The sequence below is a fragment of the Liolophura sinensis genome, chromosome 11 (genome assembly GCF_032854445.1).
Source record: "Liolophura sinensis isolate JHLJ2023 chromosome 11, CUHK_Ljap_v2, whole genome shotgun sequence".
In the NCBI taxonomy this organism is placed as follows: Eukaryota; Metazoa; Mollusca; class Polyplacophora; order Chitonida; family Chitonidae; genus Liolophura; species Liolophura sinensis.
In genome coordinates this window covers 7394945-7421135 of record NC_088305.1, presented here as the reverse complement: position 1 = coordinate 7421135, position 26191 = coordinate 7394945, and the positions used below count along the sequence as shown (strand labels likewise).

Here is a 26191-nt window from a genome sequence, read left to right as displayed (position 1 = left end):
TGAAAAGGACAGGAATAAAACCTCATCATAAAGACAAATGCCAGCAGGTTATGGCTATTATCGCCATGGTCAATTGGAACATAATATTGATCTTGGGAGGGGCTTCTGAGGTTTGTTTGGATATTGGGATATTGTCCCACAGGATAAAATGTTTCTACACCAAAAGTAACATGTGATGACTTATTTGCCTCTAAATAGGTCTTTTCATTTTGGGCGATAATTCACAGCAAATACAGTACATAAATTTTACATGATTTCATGAAGCTAAAAAAACAAAACAAAACAACAATAATACAATACAATACACTATTGATTTACACAATCAGAACCACAGCCAAGGAGTCTAACACAGACAAAATTAAATTACCTATAAAGGGAGATAACTTACAATTCCCTTGGCAGCAGTCAGTATCAAGTTGGATGGCAAAGTCGTTGACTTTCTTTGAGCCTCCTGTCGGTCTTGACTGTCCACGTACATAGACTTGGCCTTAGACATCCTTCCTTTAATAGCAGCCTTGCATGAAGCGACATCCACGTGACTAAGGGCATTAGAGACGCTCTGGCTATGGTTGACCAACTGCATGGGAAATAAAAGATGATAATTAGTGAAGGCAAGATGGAACCAATTACAAGAAGAAGGGAAATAGTGGTAGAGAAGAAGGGAAGTAGTGGTGGAGGAGAAGGGACACAGTAGTGGAAGAGAAGGGACACAGTAGTGGAGAAGGGAAATAGAGGTGGGGGAGAAGGGAAATAGCGGGGGAGAAGGGAAATAGAGGTGGGGGAGAAGGGACACAGTAGTGGAGAAGGGAAATAGTGGTGAAGGAGAAGGGAAATAGTGGTGGAGGAGAAGGGAAATAGTTGTGGGGGAGAAGGGAAATAGAGGTGGAAGAGAAGGGACACAGTGGTGGAGAAGGGAAATAGTGGTGAAGGAGAAGGGAAATAGTGGTGAAGGGGAAGGGAAATAGTGGTAAAGGAGAAGGGAAATAGTGGTGAAGGAGAAGGGAAATAGTGGTGGGGGAGAAGGGAAATAGTGGTGGGGGAGAAGGGAAATAGTGGTGAAGGAGAAGGGAAACAGTGGTGGAGGAGAAGGGAAATAGTTGTGGGGGAGAAGGAAAATAGTGGTGGATGAGAAGGGACACAATAGTGGAGGAGAAGGGACACAGTAGTGGAGGAGAAGGGACACAGTAGTGGAGAAGGGAAATAGATGTGGAGGAGAAGGGAAATAATGGGGGAGAAGGGAAATAGAGGTGGAGGAGAAGGGGAATAGTGGGAGAGAAGGGAAATAGAGGTGGAGGAGAAGGGACACAGTAGTGGTGAAGGGAAATAGTTGTGAAGGAGAAGGGAAATAGTGGTGAAGGAGAAGGGAAATAGTGGTGGGGGAGAAGGGAAATAGTGGTGGGGGAGAAGGGAAATAGTGGTGAAGGAGAAGGGAAATAGTGGTGGACAAGAAGGGAAATGGTTGTGGGGGAGAAGGGAAATAGAGGTGGAGGAGAAGGGAAATAGTTGTGGGGGAGAAGGGAAATAGAGGTGGAGGAGAAGGGAAATAGCGGTGGGGGAGAAGGGAAATAGTGGTGGGGAGAAGGGAAACAGGTGGAGGAGAAGGAAATTAGTGCTGGGGGGAAAGGGAAATAGTTGTGGGGGAGAAGGGAAATAGTGGTGGGGGAGAAGGGAAATAGAGATGGAGAAGGGAAATAGTGGTGGGGGAGAAGGGAAATATTGGTGGTGGAGGAGAAGGGAAATAAAGAGAGAAAAAACAGGAAAATAGAGGAGGAGAATATGGGAAATAAAAGCAGCAAAGAAGGGAAATAAGGAGAGAAATACATAAAAATATAAGAGGGCAAGAAGGGTATGAAAGAAGAGAAGAAAGGAATAAAGGAGGAGAAGGGTAATAAAGAGAGAATAAAAAGAGAAATAGAGGAGGGGAAGAAAGAAAATGAAAGAGGAGAAGAAGGAAAATAAAGGAGGTGAAGAAGGGAAATACAGAAAAAGAAAGTAAATACAGGAGAATAAGGGAAATAAAAGAGGAGACGGAACATATAGGAGAACAAGGGAAATAAAGGAGAAGAAGAAGGGAAATAAGGGAGGCTACGAGAAATAAAAGGAGGCAAAGGAGAGAAATAAATGAAGAGAAGCAGGCAAATAAAGGAAGAAATGACGTAAGGTGAAAGACGGGAGCCATGTTAGGACAATGAAGAGACAAGGAGGAGTAGAAAAAGAGAAAAAGGGAAACAGAGGAGAAGAGAAATAAAGGAAGGAAACTGATGGCTTGTCAACATATCTCCTACACAGCTCCCAACAGATTGCAAACAAAGTGTGTACAAAGTAAGATATCTCAACACATGCAGTATTTCTTTTGGAGATACCACCCCTAACATTTATCTGAACATTAAATTCCAAATATACAAAGATATTAATGGTTATATTCTCCCACACAACACACTGCATTGCCTTACCTCTGGGAGGTGCCATTCAGACTCCTGGGAGCCTTCTTTGTAAAAATACTGCCGACCATTGTTGTCCACAAAGGCAAACCACTGGAAAATATCAATACAAAAGTGTACTTACTTACTCCTTCCACGACAGACCATTCAAATATATTATAATTCTATGCTCTGCTGAAAAACACCTGGTTTCTAATATGAGGAAGAAGTGATGTAATCCGTGTTAACCAATAAACATTCATGAAACAAAAAACCATGGTATTAAAACAAGTCTAATTCTTACTGGTCCAGCTGGAGGTGTGTCTTCATTATTAATGTTCACTTAACTTACACAGAGGCAGGTTGTTGATTACCGAGCCTTGCAACTCCAACAAAATCAAAACTGCTTCCGCAATACCCTGGCATGGCAGAATAAGACGCAAGCGAACAGTATGTCTCAATACTTAAAATCTGATCTCCGTCAACAAATATAGTAAAATTTGGTCTGTATTTCCGCTTGGTTCATTCACACAAATTTTACAGCAACAGTGATGTCACGATCATTTCCATTGGTCATTCTGGATTATGTTAATTAGCCACCTGTATCAGATTTGTAAGCTCTTCCAGCAGAGGTAGTAGAGGGCAGACTATGAGCCTCTGCACGAGGTGAGAAGTACTTATTCATAAGATTGGTGCTTTACATGTAAATATATACTGAGCTCACAATTTCTGTCTCTCCTACCACAGAGATGAGTTTTATCTATTTATTTCTTTGTTGCTTGAAGTCATATTCAACAATTTTTCCCTTATACATGTAGTTTTTATTTTAATTTTCAAGGACTTGTTTTTGAGGTTCTGTATTAGCAGTGCACAAGGCAAAAATAATTTTCAAGGACTTTCAAGAATCAAGAAAAAAGTACTTTAAGCAGTTACAAAGACTTTTCTTCAACAAAGGGCACATTTAGGTCAGTAGAGTCTTTATATATCTATTTGATGAGCTTTTCGCAAGCAAAACAATGTGATTAAAACGTATGCAACACCCAACCTAAACATCCACTCAAGAACACCTGCAACCATTCGCATGAATACCTTATAAATGGACCCAGAGGGTAAAATTGAATAAATTGACTTTGTCATGCGAGAATATAGTTGTACTTGAGGATACTTAAGAAACTCATGAATGGTTTGCTGTGTTAATACATTTATTACTGCATGTATCTCAGGATCTCACCTTGTCTTTTGTGACCTCGTTGATGTACACTTTCCCACCTGCCTCAGTTGTCTCCTCTTTATACCCATGGGGGATCCTAGAGGGCGACACTGCCCGACCACTGCTGATGGCATTACCATTAACTTGTGCATTTTTCTCCTCAGTACTGCCTTCAATCTCTCCATCTGCCAACTACAAGAAGCACATTCATATATATATATGCTGAATACATCAATGAATGAGGGGTCTCCGTGGCTCAGTTGGTTAACGCGCTAACACAGTGCAATGACCCAGGAGCCTCTCACCAATGCGGTCACTGTGAGTTCCAGTCCAGCTCATGCTGGCTTCCTCTCTAGCCCTAAGCTGGAAGGCCTACCAGCAACCGCGGATGGCTGTGGGTTTCCACCGAGTTCTGCCTAGTTTCCTCCCACCATAATGTTGGCTGCCGTCGCTTAGGTGAAATGTTCTTTATAAATCAATGAATGATCACTGGTTTTCCCTTGGGTTCTGCCCAAAAATATGTAAATATGCCTGAAATCATATTACTCAAACACTCTCCTACTGAATTAAGTGAACATCTCTTAGTCAAGGATACAATCAGCTGTACCACATTTCCTACATGTATCTTTTTTCATACTAATAGCCAGAATAAGACAATTTCTGCCAACCTGTCTGTATACACCATTTCATTTTCTATAGTCGAGTTTCATCCTACTGGGAACTGTATAGGGATGGCCCCTACTCACAATTTAAACTCTACACGGGGACTGTTTATGGGTGGTGCCTACTTACAATTTACACCGTACAGGGAACTGTTTATGGGTGGCCCTTACTTTCAATTCACACCCTAAAGGGAACTGTTTAAGGATGACCACTACTTACAAGTTTGTCCACTCCCCGAGGAGGTTTCCACGTCGTCTCCTTGGTAGCGGAGTTGTAGTAGAACTGTCGGCCACTTATCGAGTCTGAATAGAGTTCCCAGTTATCACACAGTCCCCTGATGAAGTTGTCGGGGTTGGGGGCAATCGGGGGCTTCAGGACTGCCTGAATCGTGTTCAAGTTGGCGTATTCATTTTGACCCTGCTGTAAATACACAATATGAATAGGACATTTTGATTTGCCAGCTAGCAATTTGGGTTTGTTCTTTCTATTACTAACACTTCTATATTTCACCGATTGGCTTGGTTCGATGAGTGTAATAAAGTTCAATCCCTTTATTGAAACACAATATGCTTTTAAAGGCAACTGCACATTCCTACTTGTACTCCTACTCATCAAACTTCTTCAATCACCTCTGCAACCAACATTATGAAATATTCTCAGAGAATTATGGGATACAGATTTTGTGCAATTTTATTAATCTTGCATCTTTAATGATACAAACAAATCATTTTAGCGTTCACACGTAGAACTTTCATTGAGAGAGTGCTTTAGTGGTTCATAAGGTCGAAGATTTAAAATAATACAGAATTCCCACTATAAAGAACACTAAATTCCCAATAATCAGTCTTCAAAACATGTCATACAGACCATGTACACATGTGTCATACAGACCATGTACACATACATGTCATACAGACCATGTACACATACATGTCATACAGACCATGCACACATACGTGTGGTACAGACCATGTACAAATACATGTCATACAGACCATGTACACATACATGTCATACAGACCATGTACACATACATGTCATATACACCATGTACATATACATGTCATACAGACAATGTACACCATACATGTCATACAGACAATGTACACATACGTGTCATACAGACCATGAACACATACCTGTCATACAAACCATGCACACATGTGTCGTACAGACATGTCATACAGACAATGTACACATACATGTCATACAGACAATGTACACATACCTGTCATACAGACCATGAACACATACCTGTCATACAGACCATGAACACATGTGTCGTACAGACATGTCATACAGACCATTTACACATACATGTGGTACAGACCATGCACACATACGTGTGGTACAGACCATGTACACATACGTGTGGTACAGACCATGTACACATACGTGTGGTACAGACCATTTACACATACATGTGGTACAGACCATGCACACATACGTGTGGTACAGACCATGTACACATACGTGTGGTACAGACCATGTACACATACGTGGTGGTACAGACCATTTACACATACATGTCGTACAGACCATGCACACATACATGTCATACAGACCATGCACACATATGTGTCGTACAGACATGTCATACAGACCATGTACGCATATGTGTCATACAGACCATGTACACATCCGTGTCATACAGGCCATGTACACATATGTGTCGTACAGACATGTCATACAGACCATGTACACATACATGTCATACAGACCATGCACACATATGTGTCGTACAGACATGTCATACAGACCATGTACACATATCTGTCATACAGACCATGTACGCATGTGTCATACAGACCATGTACACATCCGTGTCATACAGGCCATGTACACATACGTGTGGTACAGACCATGTACACATACGTGTGGTACAGACCATGTACACATACCTGTTGTACAGACCATGTACACATACATGCATTACAATTACATGTATACTCTACGCGTACATGTATGAATTTGAACGCCCTCCATATAAAAATCAACAACAAAAGCGATGAGTAGCCAAAACACAAATTGCTGAAAACAGCAGGGGCTTGCCTATACCAGCGTTAGTTTATGTGTTCAACACACTGTACACCTGCATGTACATACAGCTGACAGCAGTGGCAGATGTTCGCAGAGGCGCATCATACGCACTTTTAAAAACATGTATGTGACAATGACGACTATATATAAATAACAAAGTCATCTATTTCTGGTACATTTACAGCATTAACAATGTGCCCTAAGCGCTCACTCACTCAATCACATCCATTCACATGTACAGTGCATGCATGTATATCTGCTGTCAACACTAAACCTTTCTTTATATTGTGCGAACTGTTAGACATTGCTTGACATTCAGCATGATGAGGATAGTGCAATCACTGGTTGACCCGTATCAGTATAATGGCTCGGGCGGGGCAGCTTACTTGCCTTCGGTAAGGCGTCTCAGTGAAGCAGCACATGATAAAAGAGTAGTGGAAATCTGTTCTGCAACAAGGAGGCACATTACAGACACTCTAATAATTCCTTTGTTGTCATATGACTGAAAAAATTGTTTAGTGCGACGCTAAGCCTCACTCACTCATATTCTCAGCTATCTTATGTATCTTTCTACATGTAAGAATCCTAGATCTCAGACTTAAATTGGGCCAAGTGGAATAAATTCCAGGTCTTGCATTACAGTCTATGTATACATGTACATATCGCCTTTTCTCTTGAACCGGCCCGGATAGCACAGTTGGTAGAGCGTCCGCTTCGGGACCGGTAGATCCAGGATCAATCCTTGGTCGAGTCACACCTAAGACTTTAAAAGAGGAAGTTGTAACTTCCTCGCTTGGCGTTCAGCATGAAGGGGATAGTGCAACGACTGGTTGACCCGTATCAGTATAATGGCTCGGGCGGGGCGGCTTACTTGCCTTCGGTAAGTCGTCTCAGTGATGCAGCACTAAATAAAAGAGCGGTGGAAATCCGTCCTGCAACAAGGAGGCACAATTACACGTGCATGCACCCTAATGATTCCTTCGTCGTCATATGACTGAAAAATTGTTGAGTACGACGTTAAACCCCAAGCACTCACTCACTCACCCTTTTCTCTTGTTAACTTATATAGCCTCTCCATGTCAACGTCATACATGTAAATAACTTCCATATTTCCATAATGACAAGAAATAATTCTAAACAACTTATAAAACAATAAGAGTGAAGGATACATGTTCAGACTGAACGGAGATACATGCCACATCCGAGGTACAGTACATACAGTACTCTGTTTTGAAAATCTTTTCAATGTACGTACATTGTATGTAAGATACTGACAAGCTTTCTCCCATCTGCCCGAAGAACCACACAAGCATCACTGACCATTCTGCACTGTTAACAAGGCTTAAAGTTCCATGAACAGACAGAGCACTGGAAACTACATTAACTGGGACTGACCACTGTTTAACGTTGTGCTCGCTGTTAAATTGATTTATTTGATTGGTGTTTTACGTTGTGCTCAAGAATATATCACTTGTACCAAGACGTCCAGCATTATGATGGGAGGAAATTGGGCTCTAAACCCATGACTATCTGCAGGATGTTGGCAAACCTTCCCACATAAAGCCGGAGAGGAAGCCAGCATGAGCTGGACTTGAACTCACAGTGTCCGTATTAGTGAGAGGCTTCAGGGTCATTGCGCCGTGCTGGCTTGCTAACCACATTGGCCATGGAGTCCCAGCTCTCTATTAAAAGGATCACCATACAATTACAATTCATTTTCAGCAATCCACTTTTCACATGTACATGTAGTCCTGCTATTTTTGAAAAGATGAAAGTCATACATATGATTAAATTCTAATACCGCGCAAATTCAGAAAAAAAAAAAAACAAGACATGCTATAACTTACTACTGAGCATCTTCTCCACGGGAATTTAATGTCAAGTCATTGGCCTGCCCCATGTAGTTAAACCCCACACCATATAAGGTGTATGAACACATGCTGGAGATCAAGCCAGATCTGCTCACTGTACTGTCTGTATCAACTTTTCTGGTCAGCAACAAATATAGAGTAAACACAAAAACTACACGGGCTCAGATGCACTGAGTAAAATTAAAATGTAGCCTAGCCAAACTGGGCACACAAAGACAATGTACATGAAGTATGACAATAAATGTACATCCTACATGTATGCTGTCATCTCCGCTGACAAAATATTTCTATGACGATCCACTGACTGAAAATATGCTTAGGCAATACTCCATGTACTTGAACAGAAATACAGTACATATACAGAGCCGGAATTCAAAACCACTTGACTATTTGACACATCCATACTTTACAAGTACCTAAATTTACACAGATACTCATTTCAATAAATACACATAGTACATGGCATTATGAAAATATTCCTGCTTTAGGATGTGGGACAGGAAAGCACTTTCCTAAGTGTAAGCCAAACTTCGCCGTATCTACGGATGCAGAGAGTCTTTCCCACAACATTCCTGAGGTAAAACATTGTCATCATGTATAACTGTAACCTGGTTACATATACATATTAGTCCTTGGTTTATGGGAAAGTACGCTAAAACTTCTATGAAATGGAGAGATATAATCTCTGACTACTTATCATCACACTGCCTTTTTGTGTAGTCTGTAAATCCCTGACAAATTCGACCAGTAAGGCATAATGTCACATGTAATTTAAAAACATATTAGAGTCTGAATTGTAAAATGTGATGTTCTAGGAAGTGGCACACATGAACATACAAGAAATTGTAAAACGTATCAGGTAGTATTCGTCTAATACGCCAAAATATGCACCATGTCTCTGGTCGAATTTTTTGAGGACTGAACATGTATACACTGTAAAGTCATCTACTGATATTTTTTTCGAAGAATTTTGATATTTAGTCATATTGGCAACACAAAATTATTATTATCATTATTATTACTAAAGTTAATTTTACAAAAAAAATACATATACTATATTTGATATAAAAATTTTCAACTAAGACAAAGTCAATGGGGCTGATTCTGAGTACATGTAAGTACTTTTGATCTTAAAAAGGTTTTTGAGGTTTGCTTAAGTATTTTGCAACATGGGATAATTTGCCACTAAAAAGACACTTTTATTTATTCATATTGCAAACACTGTAGCCATTATATAAAAGCCACACATACTGGAACATAAAATGTTCTCTTTATACATGTCTGAAGCACTTCTGTCAAGCCTCACCATAAATCTAGGAAGTATAAAGTCAAACATATCATACATCACATACATGTAAACTTTTGGGAATGAACAAAATATCCCCGGCCATTTATAGGGTCCTACTGACCACTCCTCGCTCAAAATTAGCTGCACTGTAATTCAGCTAAATAAACATGAAACATAATCAAACTCTTCCATGATTTCAATACTTCCAACTACATGGCAAAGTACATGTATAAGGCATCTAGAGCTGACCAATCAGGCCAGGGATTCATGTTTCACGTACATGACCTTACCAGGTGGCCATGAAAAAAACTTCTCTTACCTTTGTACATGTATCACAATTAACCAGTAAGACCCTAGGTAATTAAGATTATGCCGTATACATGTAAGGATATTGTTTTTTTTTTTTAGTTTAAAGTCAGTTTATTGTTTCATCTGACTGGTGTTTTACGAAGTACTCAAGAAAATTTCACTTATATGAAGAGGCCAGCATTATGGTGGGAGGAAACAGGGCTCAAAACCCATGACCATCTGAAGTTTGCTGTCAGACCTTCCCCACATACGACCTTAGAGGAAGCAAGTATGAGCTGGACTTGAACTCACAGCGACCGCATTGGTGAGTGGCTCCTGGGTCATTGAGTAAACCCCTCAGCCATATAAACCCTTTAAGTCAATCTACAATTTATGACTTAGATACACATATATAAACACATACATGGCATCAAATTTCAGTCGCTGTGAGTTCAAGTCCAGCTCATGCTGGCTTCCTCTCCGGCCGTAAGTGGGAAGGTCTGCCAGCAGCCTGCGGATGGTCGTGGGTTTCCCCCGGGCTCTGCCCGGTTTCCACCCACCATAATGCTGGCCGCCGTCGTATAAGTGAAATATTCTTGAGTACGGCGTAAAAACCAATCAAAAAAAAAAAAAACAAAAAAACAAATTTCAAGCTCTGACAGCATTTTGAGTTGTTATTCAAAACTGTGTTCGAATTGCTTACAAGGAATTAAACAATGTAAACAATCAACAAGACTGAAATGGAATGCATCTCAGTACATTAGGGTTATCTCCCCTGCTCCTGTTTTGTTCTGTATTTTCTTCTCTACTAACAGGACAAATCTCTCATTCACTAATGAATATGCATACATGATAGACATAGGAACTGGTCAAAATAACTAAATGTAGATATGTATTTACATCCTTAAACATAAAATACTAGTACATGTATTTCACTGCATGGTCAGTTTAAAGGCAGTGTCAATGAAAATGAATCAAATTTCAAATTTTACTTTTATCAAACTTTAGTTTTGAAATTAAATAACCTTATTAGCCTTGGCTTACCTACACAGTGATACAACAGAAAAAATTAAACAATGACAAAAAAACCCCACAAAAAACACAGTGGTTGCTATCTAGCTGCACTAATTACATGTATATAAAGTCAATAAAGGGTAAACATTTATTCTATTAATTGTGTTTTGCACCATACTCAGAAAAATTTCATTTACTTGACAGCAGCTGGAACTATGGTGATAGAAACCAGGCAGAGAACGAGGAATCGTATAACCACCCACACGTTGCTGGCAGACCTTCCCACAAAAACTGGGATGAAGCCAGCCTGATATAACCTTTAATACAACTCAACTGTTCAGTGTACATATATACCTGTGGACCCAACCAGCCTCCCACCCAGCCTTTAGAACAACCCTACTGTACAGTGTAGCTCTGGTCCCCACTCAACCATTAATACAACCCTACTGTACAGATGTAGCTCTGGTCCCACCCAGCCATTAGGACAACCCTACTGTACAGTGTAGCTCTAGTCCCGCCCAGCCTTTAGGACAACCCTACTGTACAGTGTAGCTCTGGTCCCACTCAGCCGTTAGGACAACCCTACTGTACAGTGTAGCTCTGGTCCCACCCACCCTTTAGGACAACCCTACTGTACAGTGTAGCTCTGGTCCCACCCAGCCTTTAGTACAATCCTTGTGCACGGTGTAGCTCTGATCCCACAAAGCGCAGAGCACCGCATCAATTTTTAAGAATCAACTGTTCCCAGTTGTTTCTTCTACTTGAACATGTTTGTAGTAATGTAACAATGATCGATTCTTTTTTAAGAATCGTGCAATGTCATTTCAAAAAATCAAAGTTACATCAAAATTAGTGACAATGAATGATCTTTCGTATCGGCTGTGTATTTACTTGCATAGTTGAACCATAAACCGAAGCATGGTTGGTCTTTCATGACAGTGTTACATGAAGTTTTAGTGCACGCTATAAAGTATAACACTTCTGTTCACCAGCGGATTTTGTTTAGTGGTCATAATTATACAAAGGCCGTTTATAATATGACGTTGGAATTTATACTCTTACCTTGTATTTATACATGGTCCAGAATTGGTAGATAGCAAAAAAATTAACTGAAACAACTAATGTTGGCGTACTGCCATAAGTAATGAGAAAACAGGTTGTATTTCTTTCTTAGTGTGACAGCCATGGATTCGTAACTGTTTTTGTTGTCGCTCTGCTGTTGCATACAGATTTTGTTTGAGTTTTCAATGTAGGTGGTGCCTGATGCAAAGCCTAGTGCATTATGCAGTTTCATATCGGCTTATATCAAGACGCCTTTCCCAATACCCGTCTATCCCTTATAAAGAAGTGGTTAGTTAGACAAAGGATTGACGTCACAAATGTTTAAAGTTGTCTAAAAGGAGAAGGCTGTATGATCTTCCTAGATAGCTCAGTGGGATACTGGAATGTTTAAGAGCTTTGAGTTTATTGGTTCAAATCCTGCTATGCCATACACCACTCGTGTACAAGTCGTCACTCAAATTCACCAATCAAACCGCTAACTCCCAAGTGTAGATTTTTGAACAAAAATCAACTGCTCAGACAATAGCATGACATCACAGCAAACGTTTAACTGCCATTAATCTTTGTATCAAGAGGTCAAAGAGTGATTCTTTTTCATGACATTCTGCATGTTGTAAATTACAAAGGTCACTGTATTAAGGACAAGTTTAACAATGCACATGAATCATGTTCATTTCTCATTTTCATTTCTAAATCTGAATCAATTACGCTGGGCTACATGCTGTACAAACATGGGGAGATAACTCCACTCACTGAGGAGACACATGAATATTATCTTCACACTAACATACAGTCCATCATCCTGCTGAAAATATTGTTCATTTCGCCCTATTATACTAGTAACACGTCTAGCTTTTTGTGGTAAATCAGTGTTTCTCCAGGAGATTACATTTTCGTTGTGACTGAATGTTGTATATTACAACAAACAGGTTCTCAATTCAAACAATGTCTGATTAATTAACACTCAGTAATGTCTGTTACATATTTTGGACCTGTTAAATCCTTCAAGTACAGTAAATCACTATTTATAAAACACAAACTCCATAAATACATGTACAGTATGTACATGTATACACTTTATAAGAACCTGTACTAAAGTATCAAGTAAAGGCACATGTAGTAAAGGTAATACCCATTTAATATAAGGTTCTCATAATACATGCAAGTAAATCGATCAAAATACTGATAACAAACAATCACATCCATACCAAAAGCATGTTCATTTACATGTATAAACCTGATAAGATAAAATAATCAGTGAACTGATTTAGTGTTTAACGCTCTGCTCGAAGAATTTTCATTTTTCACAAAAATTTGACCATGGTCAATTAACGGATGGTTGAAACTGGAATGCCTGAGGGGAAACCACCAGCCTTTGGCAATTTAGTGTCAAACTTTCTCATGTGTGACATTTAGACTTGTACACCAGTGGAATACATCAAATGTTAAGACTGTGCAAACAGCCAAATGAGCATCATTTATCAGTTGTCAACTAGCCCACATAAATACTGGGTGGAGCCAAAGTCTGGACCCACAGGCAATTTACTATATAACAATCTACAGTTTACAATAAGTGTTCAAAGTGATTTCCACCTTCTTCCAAACTCTTTCTTACGTGGGAGACACATGATCTTTGCACTTTCTGAAGCATAGAGTTATTCCCTCTTGTGGTTTCAATTTCTTGTGTGATGTTATCTGATATTATCTGATGAGGGGGGGGGGGAGGGGGTATATCTACAAATTCCCTGTTGATGGCCAGGTTTGAGCCGGCGGCTCATGGGTTCTAGTGGACAACAAGCATACTAAACTGCTTGCCCACATCTCTCTCCAAGCTTCTGTGTTCATGTGTACATTTAACATGATGGTATAAAATACTGGTCACTATTTACAAGGCAACTACAAGTACATGTACATATATGTATGAACAGCATTATTTATTGGTTTATTTTCTTCATTAGAGTTTCACACCGTACTCAAGAATACTTCACTTGTACATGTATGATGGCCACCAGCATTAGGATGCAAGGAAATCCACAACCATCCACTGATTGCTGGTAGACGTTCCTACATGTACACATATGCAGGGCCAGAGAGGAAGCCAGTATGAGCGGTACTTAAACTCACAGCGCGAGCAATGGTGGGAGGCACGTGGGTTATTACCCTGTGCTGGATCTGCTAACCCCCTCGGCCACAGAGGCCCTGGTGAATCTGAGAGGCAGCCCACATGTCATACAATGGGTAACAAATACATACTTGATTATACATGGAAATGTAACACAGTTATGAAGACACATCCCAGTAATGCCAATAATCTAAACAAAACCTGTCTCTCAAGCTTACATAAATCCATTTGGGTCATAATTGTCTTTAAATACACATATACATGTATGAACATGTACTTTTTTTGTACATGTACACTACATGTCCAATCACCTGTTAATAACCTCCATGTTAGCGGTACTGTAAGTACGTATTCTGTGACCTAGAACATGCCCCCTAGGGCTCTTGGTTTTAACCAAACTTTCTTTCTGAGGAGAATACAATGACAGTACCCACGTAAACTACAGTACATGTCCGTGTAATTTAAAAACTTTCAGTTTTCACACCAATTTCACGCACAAACTTTCGAGCTCTCAGTTAAATTCTTTCCACATTGTTGCGACGATTAAAGATGAGAATGATGAGAACATTTCCTGTTTTCCCGGACAGTATGCATGCAAAAACCAAGACAATCCCACACGAAACTGTTAATCCATGCATTATCATTATGATCCGTACATGTAGGCCTAGATATGTATTATACTAACCTTAGTAACATCAAATCCATTAACCACTAAGTTAATCAGTGATTATCATCAGACTGCCTTACAACCTCCTACATTCTGATCACCCATCCGCATCAGTTCACACACACATGTACAGGTGTAATAATCCTGTTTACCTGTACATATACTTTTTACCTGTAAATGCTGTATTAAACAATGTCACCAGGTACGTGCTCTCGTCAATTATAAGTCACAAATGCAATCAGAGTCTTAAGCAATACAAAGCATCTGAGTTCATGGCTATACCCATGTAACTAATGTCCATGTACACATGTACAGTAAATCCTGATCAGATGTAATCCGTGTCTCCGTGTCATGACAGACACCAGCTTATGTCACACCTGATAAGGTGTAAATCATGTCTCCGTGTCATGACAGACACACCAGCTCATGTCACACTCCACTACACTTCACACTTTGTTGAACACTGAGGGTTGATAAACATATGTAGATGTAATTATGACAAAATAAAGAGGAGAAAACAAAAGTATTATGTGCATGACAATTTAAAGACCTTTTACCTGAAACAACTCAAAAAATTCATCCACAAAAGTACATATTTACAAGCCAATAAATGTCCCAAGGATAGGATATGTCATCCTGCCATCTAAGCAAACTTCAAAGCACCTCTTTAAGGAAAATGCAAATCTACGAATCAGGCAAAGTGCGCAACTTTGGCATGTGCCAAATGTTACGCCATTCACCCTATCCCTCCCTCTGTACACCTTATCTCTCCCTCCATACACATGTTCACTAATTCCTCAACCTTTTCGCATATGAAAGAACAAGTCTCGTGTATAGAACAGTGTATGTGTATATCTACACATGTACATGCATGGACAGATTTACAGTGTACGTGTATATCTACACATGTACACGCATGGACAGATTTACAGTGTACGTGTATATCTACACATATACATCCATGGACAGATGTACAGTTTATGTGTATATCTACACATGCACATGCATGGACAGATGTACAGAGTATGTGTATATTTACACATGTACATGCATGGACAGATGTACAGAGTACGTGAATATCTACATGTGTACATGTATCGGCAGATGTACAGTGTACGTGTATATCTACACATGTACATGCGTGGACAAATGTACACTGTACGTGTATATCTACACGTGTACATGCATGGACAGATGTACAGGTGGATGTGTATATCTATACATGTAAATAATGTACAGGTGGATGTGTATATCTACACGTGTACATGTAAATGAATGGACAGGTGTACGTGCATACAGTGTATCTACACATGTACATGCATGGACAGATGTACAGTGTACGTGCATATCTACACGTGTACATGCATGGACAGATGTACAGAGTATGTGTACATCTACATGTGTACATGTATCGGCAGATCTACAGTGTACGTGTATATCTACACACACGTATATGCATGGACAAATGTACATTGTACGTGTATATCTACACGTGTACATGCATGGACAGATGTACAGGTGGATGTGTATATCTATACATGTAAATAATGAACAGGTGGATGTGTTTATCTACACGTGTACATGTAGATGAATGGACAGGTGTACGTGTATGCAGTGTATCTACACATGTACATGCATGGACAGATGTACAGTGTACATGTATATCTACATGTGTACATGTATGGACAGATGTACGTGTGTATGTGTAAGTCTACACGTGTACATGCATGGACAGACGTACGTGTGTATGTGTATATCTACAGATGTACACGTATATGTAGCTTCGTTTCTGACTTGTACTGAAAGATTATTGGTAGTGTAAAAAAAAAAAAAAAAAGAAAGGAAAAAAAACCTTAAAATTCACATCAAGCGTGCATCTTCCTGCATTATACATGTATAACAGAGATAAAGGTAGAAATAAGTACAAGCTCATGTCAAGGAAAACCTTTCAACTAGGAAATCAACAAGGCAGTCAGGCAGATGGTTAGTAGATCAAACTTTCAAAGTTTAATTTCCTTGCACAAAATCCTTTCGGCACAGATTGTCACAAAAGCCTAAGGCTTAACGAGGGACACATACATGTACACATTGTTCTTTTTATGTCCCCGTGTATTTTTTACTGCAGACATGACAGCAAACACGTAATGTATATATAATTTATGACAATCAAAACAGCATTTCATAATAGCTTTGTTTCCTTAGAAATGTAACATGTACATGTTCATGTAGATCTACATGTATGTAGGTGTCTACAAGTAGAACGATGTAACACGTAAAAAAAACATAGAAAGTCAGAACTTTGAGGGATAAACTAGACAAAAGAACGGCCAACTAACAGATATGATCGAGCTGCTTGGCCACGACAAAACATTCACAAATGAGATAGCCTGATTGTCAAGTCTGGATAAATCTGTGGGACAAACATAAATATACACAAATACCTGTACATGCACACCTGTAGCAGAAGTGATTTGTATCATTTGTATATGTATATACTTGTACAAATGTGTTGAACTGTGTTTTTTTTTTTTTGGGGGGGGTTTTCGGTTTCTTCCTGTTTTCACTGGTATATACATACTGTACACATATTGTTTTCATATACACTGTTTTCGCCCACATTAACACTGAAAGTGTGTTGATAATACAGTTATATCACACATGTACTTTCATCTTTGCACATTACAGGTATGCTGTGCTGTCATGAAGTTATTTACATGTAACCGACCTCTTAATTAAAACACAACCATTACATGTAAACAAACTTTCTAATGTTCTAATCTGAGCCTTTCCCAGAGAGTATTCTCTTGTTCCAAATTAATCTATTTCGGGATTAAACTGTATTAAAACAGGTTTATTTTTAGCTGAAATGACCCAGGTAAATGAAGCCCTGGCTTAAGTCTCTATACATGTATGCTATAAAGTACACATATGCATTGTTCATCCATGTACATAAAGATTACAAGCATCCATGTACAAACAGATTACAAGCATCCATGTACATACAGATTACAAGCATCTATGTACATACAGATTACAAGCATCCATGAACATACAGATTACAAGCATCCATGTACAAACAGATTACAAGCATCCATGAACATACAGATTACAAGCATCCATGTACATACAGATTACAAGCATCTATGTACAGATTACAAGCATCCATGAACATACAGATTACAAGCATCCATGTACATACAGATTATAAGCATCCATGTACAGATTACAAGCATCCATGAACATACAGATTACAAGCATCCGTGTACATAAAGACTACAAGCACCCATGTACATGTACAATACTTGTATTATAAAAGCATCTACACTGTATGCACACGTACAAGTACTCTTCACCACACACTGCATGTACAAGTACTCTTCACCATACACTGCGTGTACAAGTACTCTTCACCATACACTGCGTGTACAAGTACTCTTCACCACACACTGCGTGTACAGGTACTCTTCACCACACACTGCGTGTACAGGTACTCTTCACCACACACTGCGTGTACAGGTACTCTTCACCACACACTGCGTGTACAAGTACTCTTCACCATACACTGCGTGTACAAGTACTCTTCACCACACACTGCGTGTACAGGTACTCTTCACCACACACTGCGTGTACAGGTACTCTTCACCACACACTGCGCGTACAGGTACTCTTCACCACACACTGCGTGTACAAGTACTCTTCGCCACACACTGCGTGTACAAGTACTCACCACTCTCTCACAAATACATGTATATTACACAGCAATATCTGAAGCTCCGTACTGCTACAGGAAGTTTAACAGAAGTACTGCAATGTCCAACTCTCCAAACAACCCTTTCAGGCAGGACAAACACACATATATACATACATGTACATACATGTACATATGTAGTATAAAGCTGAATTTCTACAGGATGTTTAACATTCATCTCACACATTTATCTCTTTGTATACAGGTATGTACATGTAATGGTCAAGTAGAGGAGCTACAGTGTACAGTGTAGAGCTGGTATATTATCCTCCTCAATATCAGGTGATCATTATTCTGGCCCACTTGCATGTACATTACATCAGCTGTAACACCTGTGTACAGGTAAATGTATGCTTGGTGGCTCGTTATGACACCACCTGTGCTTGAGTGATGGGAGTCGCGTTACACGCCAAGTGAATAGAAAATGAATGAAGTTGTTACAGCAGGAAGTAGAAGCTTAGCAATCTTAATAAAGATACTTGTGTATCTCCATGTATACGTAGACAGGTTAAAGTGTCAGCAAATAATATGCATGTACATACATACATATACATCTATGCTCAAGGCCTCATTAACAAGATGGCATTCAGAGCATACCTGTCGCTCACCTGACTGAGCAGAACTTTGTAAAACTGAATAACGTTCACGTCATGTGAATCATTCAAATACTGACCTCTACACCAAAATAAAGTAAAATGACTGACACTGTCAAGCACAGATATTATTCTTTAATAGATAGAGCTAAGATCTTGCCAGTAAATCAACAACACACGCCAAAATTGTTATTGTCATAACTATGACTGTTTATCATATGGACAGAGCAGCGACTTCACACTTGTAGGTTATGAACTTCTGCATCATTGAGGTGGTAAAAGACACTTATGGGAGTTACGGCAGGGGTCTTTGATATGCAATGTTCTTATTGTAGGTGGGGACTGTGACTTGTGGTCGGTGTTTTATTGATTTATTTGATTGGTGTCTTACAACGCACTCAAGAACATTTCACTTTTGAGACTGTAGCAAGAATTATGGTGGGAGAAACAGAATCTCACAAAATCTGAAACAGTCCCTGTCAGTCCTTCGGGCAGCCTACATTTCAAATTTGGTAGCCCTGCTTTTTTTTAAAGAAAGCCCAACAATTCACTTAGACATTTTCAGATTTCCAAACAGATCCATGCATTTGTTTATTCATAGCAGTCACTAAAACTACACATACAAAAATGTTTGTTTCCTGATTCATGTTACCATTTCGTTTCTAAATGTCACTGTACTGTTCACTACCTACATGTATGATGACTGTTAAAATTTATTTATTTGATTAATGTTTTACGCCGCACTCAAGAAGATTCACAAAGGACATTTGACACTCGTACAAGGCTGGCCAACTTGATTGGCAAGTAAGGTAACATGGATAAACCTCTGCAATGGTTTCCCCAGTCATCAGGCGGATACAAATACAGTTTATTAGGTCTTCCCTTCATTCACATTCAATCTAAAAATTTGGTAGCCCGACGGGCAGCATGCTCTGAATTTCCAGTAGCCCGAAGAAAAAATCTGGTTGTCCCAGGATTCGTCAGGCTAGGGATTTTGCGAGCCCTGGAAAATCGTGTAGAGCCACGGAAAACCCACGATCCTCTTCAGGTTGTTTATAGTGGTCAATAGAAATCTGGCCAGTGCAACTCGACAGTACATGTATGTTCTCCTTTTCAGGGAACAGTTTCTTGAAGTATGATTAAGTTAAACAAAACTCGAGCATCAAGTAAAAGCATATCCATGCAGTTCAAACAAGTAACAACAACTTCACAATGAGATTTTGTAACAAAGTTTACTACAAATGAGCTTGGCTATAACAGACATATACATTATGCACACCTTCTGCTCTATGCCTGTACTTAAAACCAGAGGTACACTAATACACAATAACATAAATAAAATCAGTTTAAAGCATGTACATGTATAATATACTGAAACGCATTAAAAATGCACCAGAGGTAAAAATAGGAATTGACGCTAAACCAAATTTAGTTTGGTGTTGGCAGTGGATTACATTCACACTCAGGTAAGTCAGTTACACATTAGTGAAGGCCAGTGTCTTTGGAAAATATGAAATCTTTGATGTAGAAGATATGGATCACCCAGGTGAGCCCTTATAATCTGTCAATCTCCCCAATGCTGTCACATGTGGTTGCCCTGGTCATTACCAGTCCACTGCAACATCGCACCATTTGTGCTATTCCACAGCTTCAGCGATTATGCAATTATGATTATGAGTAAAAAAGGGTTTTTCAGCCCTGTTCCCTGTTGCAGTTTGCCGATGACTCACATAAAAGCTATCAAACCTGACAGCAGCTTTGGATCTTCCTTAACATGTTCATATGCCTTGGTCATATTTAAATTGTATGTAAATTGCTGAAGTAAAAATTTTGATGCATGTATTTATGTGTGCCTGTATTGATCCATCTTTGTATTGATCCATGCATGCACACGTGTACATTGTGCATACGTGTACATATATGTGCACACGTGTACACTGTGCATATGTGTATGTATACGTGTACTTGTAGAAGTACATATAAATACACTGTATACGGTATTCTCTCTGAGCATGTTTGAACAGTGAAATCCCAGCAGATACATGTAGGACAGGATTATCATCTGACACACCTCCATCCTCATTCTAACAGTTGATAATTTAACCTTGATATGTATGGCTAACATGTAATTACATAAGTAGATCTGGTCCATGATTACTGGTATACCCTGGCAAGCAGCTGGTAACTGTCAAGCCATAATGTTGGATAACTGGCACGGTTCTTATCTTTCTGCTTGCTGTAATCAAACTTTTTGACCTCTAAAGCTCTTTTTCCCTAGGAATTTATGCAATTCTTATCAAAATGACACCAAAATTGACTTGCTTGTGTGATTAAAGGTGGAAGCTTCATAAAACTGTGAGTATTATTTCTCTACACCCAATAGTTCTCTCAGAATGTTTTAAAATATTGGTTGCAATGGTTTAAGAATTAGTGGATATATATGTATGATAAACCTGCTGCTGACACAATACATGGCTACAAAGTACATCATGTAACCTTAAAGGACAACACAGAACCTAGGTAAAACACATTTCAATCGAAAGCAGGATAGTCAAGCTTTCTAAAAAGTATCATACTTTATTATTTTGATGAGATTTCACGAAACGACATGTAGAACAAAATGACAATGCTGCACATATTGTCTGGTGTGAGTCGAGGCAGCCATCTTGAGAATTTTTATCCAATCAAACATGTTGCTACCATATTGCACAGCCTAAGCTGTGACGTAGCCTTTACCCATTCACTCAACAATTTTTTACGAGTAGCTGAAGGGTCACTTCACAAAGTGTTGTGGGGAAGGTCTGTATCATTTACGGAATACCACAGACGTAAAATCAGTTGATTTACAAGCCATGTAATATTCAACGATGGTATCACAAATTATGTCAGACAGCAGCATACCGTCTCAGCCCAAACCCCAATCATCTTCCCAGTGGACATACATGCAAGGTCTACATAGACACGCTCTCCAAATTATACAATTTTTTTTTTTTGTCATTCATGTTAGCGTTTAGTCAGCATGCAGTTGCTAAATAACAAATATTACAGTTCATGAAAAATTCATCAGGAATGCCAAAGGACAATGCTCAAAATTAATTTAATCCCATGACAATTTTTTTTTCTCTGAATTTATTAGAACTGAAGAATTTTAATTTTGCCACTTGACTTTGTCGGATACAAGGGATGCTTTTTTCTGTTACTGTAAAATACAGTAAAATTAATGAAACGTCATGTTAAAGCCTGGGTGCTTTCTCTGACGTCAACGATAACTAGATCAGCACTGCTCTCATCTTAGAAGCGACCACCACAAAATCGAAGCATCAAATCCAGTGATAGCTGAATGTGTCAGAATTGAGCATGAATCCAGCTGTACAACAACTCTATTGTAATTTTGTAAACATTTAACAAAGGTGAGAAGAGCCAGTGTCAGGGCATCCCCTCAGGGCGCTAGGACCAGAACCAGGAATACCCCAGCCGGGCATCTGCAGGCATCTCGTAAACTGTATAAATGATACAATGTACATGTGTATAGTAGGCCTATTGTAAAAACAGTTCAAGTAGTGGAAGAAATATCCTTCCAGTATGTCCAATTTCCAAGAAAGCTACAGTGTATTTATTGCTTGGTCCTTCATCACCAAAGTCCACAACTTTAATCTGCCATAGACTACTGCTTAGACTGTTATATGGGAAATACCTTTGACGTTAGAGAGACAGAGTAAGCGTGATGTCACCTTGCTGTCAATAATGGAGACATTCTGAAGCTGTGACAAGACGAAGTTTCACAAAACTTTTACTGGGTTGAAAAAAAAAAATCTAAAAAAAATATTTAAGACACTTTTGAGTGGTAATCTTATCAGTGAACAAAAACATTAGTCAGGTGCTGTCTTTCACTTTCATGCCGTCAATTCTCAAGTTACAGCTCAAATGAGGATAACAGCTGGTATTGTCTCTGCCAGCTTTGCTGTATCATCTCACCGGGTATCACTTGTAGGGCAAGTCTGTCGGGTACAATAATATCAGTTACATGATTATAGAGTATATGGTGTCAATAACTGTTGTATTGGGCCATGCGTCAGCAGAGCAACTTCGCCCAATATGAGGGTTACTGATGCCATATACGCATATACATGTATTTCCTTATCCTGTCAACGAGTATTAAACCACGTAACAAATTTACCCTGCAAAAGACCCAGTCATTCAAAGCAGAACACTGATGTATAGGCAAATCATTTCAACAAGGTGACCATTCTTGTCACAACTCAAATAAGGGAGATATCCTGGTCAGCATACACATGACATCAGCTGCAGGATATGGGAATATACACGTGCTCCACATCACAGTCGCTGTCCACTGAAATTATTGTCTAATGCGGGATCAACTTTCATACATGTACATAGGTGCACTTAATGTGCATGTGTTTTGAAACTGACTGTCACCTGTTCATATTCCTTTGAGAATATGTGTCTTTGCATATTAATCCGAGGTCAAGATAAGCCAGGTTTCAGATTAGCAGGATTATTTATTTATTTATTTATCTATTTCTTTATCTATCTCTTTATTTATTTTTTTATTTATTTGATACATTGAGATACATCTACATGCACATATAACTTAAAGCATGTGTATTTATTTATTTATTTATTTATTTATTTATTTGATTGGAGTTTTACACATTACTGATGAATATTTCACTTTCACTTACATGAGGCCCGCCAGCATTATGGTGCATGACTATTTCTGTCTATACATGTAAATGTTGTATGCTACATGGGAGACATCAATTGTGCTATCTAGACTTTTCAGTTTTTCTGACTTTTTTTTTTAACCTTGTAAAGTCTTAGATGTCGCAGATTTGCATAAACGGTTTGTAATTTGCTGAATTATATGTGACTGCCAATAGCTTTGTTACATGTGTGTGTAATTATATGCACGTACATGACATGGGCTGCAGCAGAAGAACCCACTCCTGCACTCCTGAAGATACAATACATCTCGCTTGTTGTGAACCACGTTAAAAACCACATGTACATGAATGTGTTTTGACAAAAAACAAGACTGCATCCACATTGGCATCTTTGTTACTAATGCCTTACATCCACCCCGCCGAACCCAACATGCTCACGCTGTACACATCAATTGCACCTGGGAGAAACCTGACCCTGGCCTCATCAGTACAGAGATTCAGCCAATTTTAGTCCATCATAAACTGACAGTTCTTAACATTGAACGAAATTTTTGGATATATTAGAGGTGTAAATACAAATGAGACTTGCACATATACATAAGACCACATGATTTACGCCTCTGCGCTCCTACCTTTTCGATATTCATGTCTGTAGGCAGTGGAAAAGTCCAGCACACTGCACACTCTAGTCTAATTAAAACCCAAAGTATAAAATATATACACTGGGCTGGTATGTACATGTATGTATCTGGGCAAGACAAAATCTGAACAAATATTATAAGGAAGTATGTTTAATTATATCATCCAGCTTTTCCTGTATCCTCATATACAAGCTCATTGTGAACCACAGAACAATTTCCCCTAAAATCAAACAGAAACCTCGCGCTAGAGGACAGGGGCCAGTTGTTCAAAAGTCTATTTGCTAATGCTGCTATTAAGTCATACATTCTATTTAAAATTTTAACCAAACTGAGCAGCCCATTCAGTTCTCCAAACTCAAAGTACAACAGCATCAGTTTTAGGTCATATTTAATTTACTGTTACACAGCTGTTCGAAACACAATATTGAAGGCTTGGCCTAAAGTTGAATCTGGTATCAAGTCTAACACCAGTTTTGAACAACCAGGCCCTGGACTAACCCAGGGCCGATGGCTCCACATCCACAAATGATGAATGCAGCACCACATAAGTCCACTGCATTGTTCAGGAGATATTCTCAGACTACACCTACACATTAAAGCCCAGTTTCACGAAGCTCTCTTAACATTACGAGCTCGCAACTGATGACGTAATGCCTACAGTACTGGTTGCCGTGGTTGTTAAGAGAACGACAGAGCATTTCAGATTTAAATCAGATGTTCATTCACTGAGTACCCCACTGATAATATTGTATTATTATGATGTCTGCATTTTACTTCTGCTAAGGTACTGTACACTAAACATTACACAGCTGTTCATCAGCAATCAACAGCAGATGGTATATAACCCCGCTCACAGTATACCCTAATTCTTTTAATATTTGGGACACCTGCCTGGTCCGCTATTTTAAGCTAATATACATGTACATGTAATTGTAACATGAATATGTAGTTTTATTCAACAAGGTCCATCTAATGAACAACATATTCATGTCTTTACTTTTGCCCAAAAAAAAAACAAAAAAAACGGGAGAGAACTGTAAATCTTAAACTACTAGTACTGGTATCTGTCCTAAACATTAGAAGGGTACATGAAAAGTTTGTCAGTCGTGCTTTTAGTCTTGCCTATTAATTATTTCAGTACCAATTTTCATCTCATTCACAAACACATGCAAAAATGGGAACAATGGCACAGTTTACCTGTGTGCAGAGATGCTTATTTGTCGGCTCACAATTTATGGGAGTTCAGGAATTTATTTTATTTCATTGGTGTTCTATGCCGCACTCAATAATATTTCACTTACCTTCCATTATGGTGGGAGGAAAACACAGCAGAGCCGTGTGGAAACCCATGACTATCTGCAGGTTGCTGTCACACCCTCCCATGTATGACCTGGGAACTTAACTTTTGGACACTGCATTGGTGAGAGGCTCTAAATAGTCACTAAGCTGCACTAGCACGGTCTTAAACAGTTTTGGTGTTCAATATAGGTATTTAAGTATGTATGGCTGGCACATGTAGTAGGCTACAGTACATGTATTTGATAGCAATGTCTGGAATCCTGGTTTTACCACTGTTCAGATTGTGACTGCAGACAGTAGCATCACACTTCCCTCACACTTGACCTCAATCTTTGTGTGAACCAGTACACATTGAAATCCATTTGTCATGTGATGATGTGAACAATAGCTAAATGTGCAGACACACATGGTATATTAAAGCAAACTATTGTATATATGAAAAGGCCAGCACAAACTCCACAGACAAAGGTAAATGTCAACATAAACAGTTCTTGTCAAAGCTGAACTGTGTCACATGTGCATGTGAGACTTAAATATCGCGCACATGTATACTTACACGTGAAGTCAGCAGAGCATAATG

General features: G+C 39.1%; 1 protein-coding gene across 2 annotated transcripts in view; it reads right to left on the bottom strand.

Moving 5' to 3' along the window:
• LOC135477500 (rho GTPase-activating protein 15-like) overlaps window positions 1-26191 on the bottom strand; it is a 48857-nt gene that overhangs the window by 17783 nt on the left and 4883 nt on the right. Inside the window, exons 1-5 of one of the 2 annotated variants that reach the window (XM_064757622.1) lie at window positions 24304-24416; window positions 4513-4713; window positions 3652-3822; window positions 2454-2534; window positions 389-577 (exon numbers count right to left, since the gene is read on the bottom strand). In XM_064757622.1, the coding sequence (XP_064613692.1) occupies window positions 389-577; window positions 2454-2534; window positions 3652-3822; window positions 4513-4713; window positions 24304-24411 (750 nt within the window). In that variant the 5' untranslated portion in view covers window positions 24412-24416. Of the gene's footprint in view, window positions 1-388; window positions 578-2453; window positions 2535-3651; window positions 3823-4512; window positions 4714-24303; window positions 24417-26191 lie in introns of those variants that run through there. The other variant, XM_064757621.1, reaches the window with a different exon arrangement.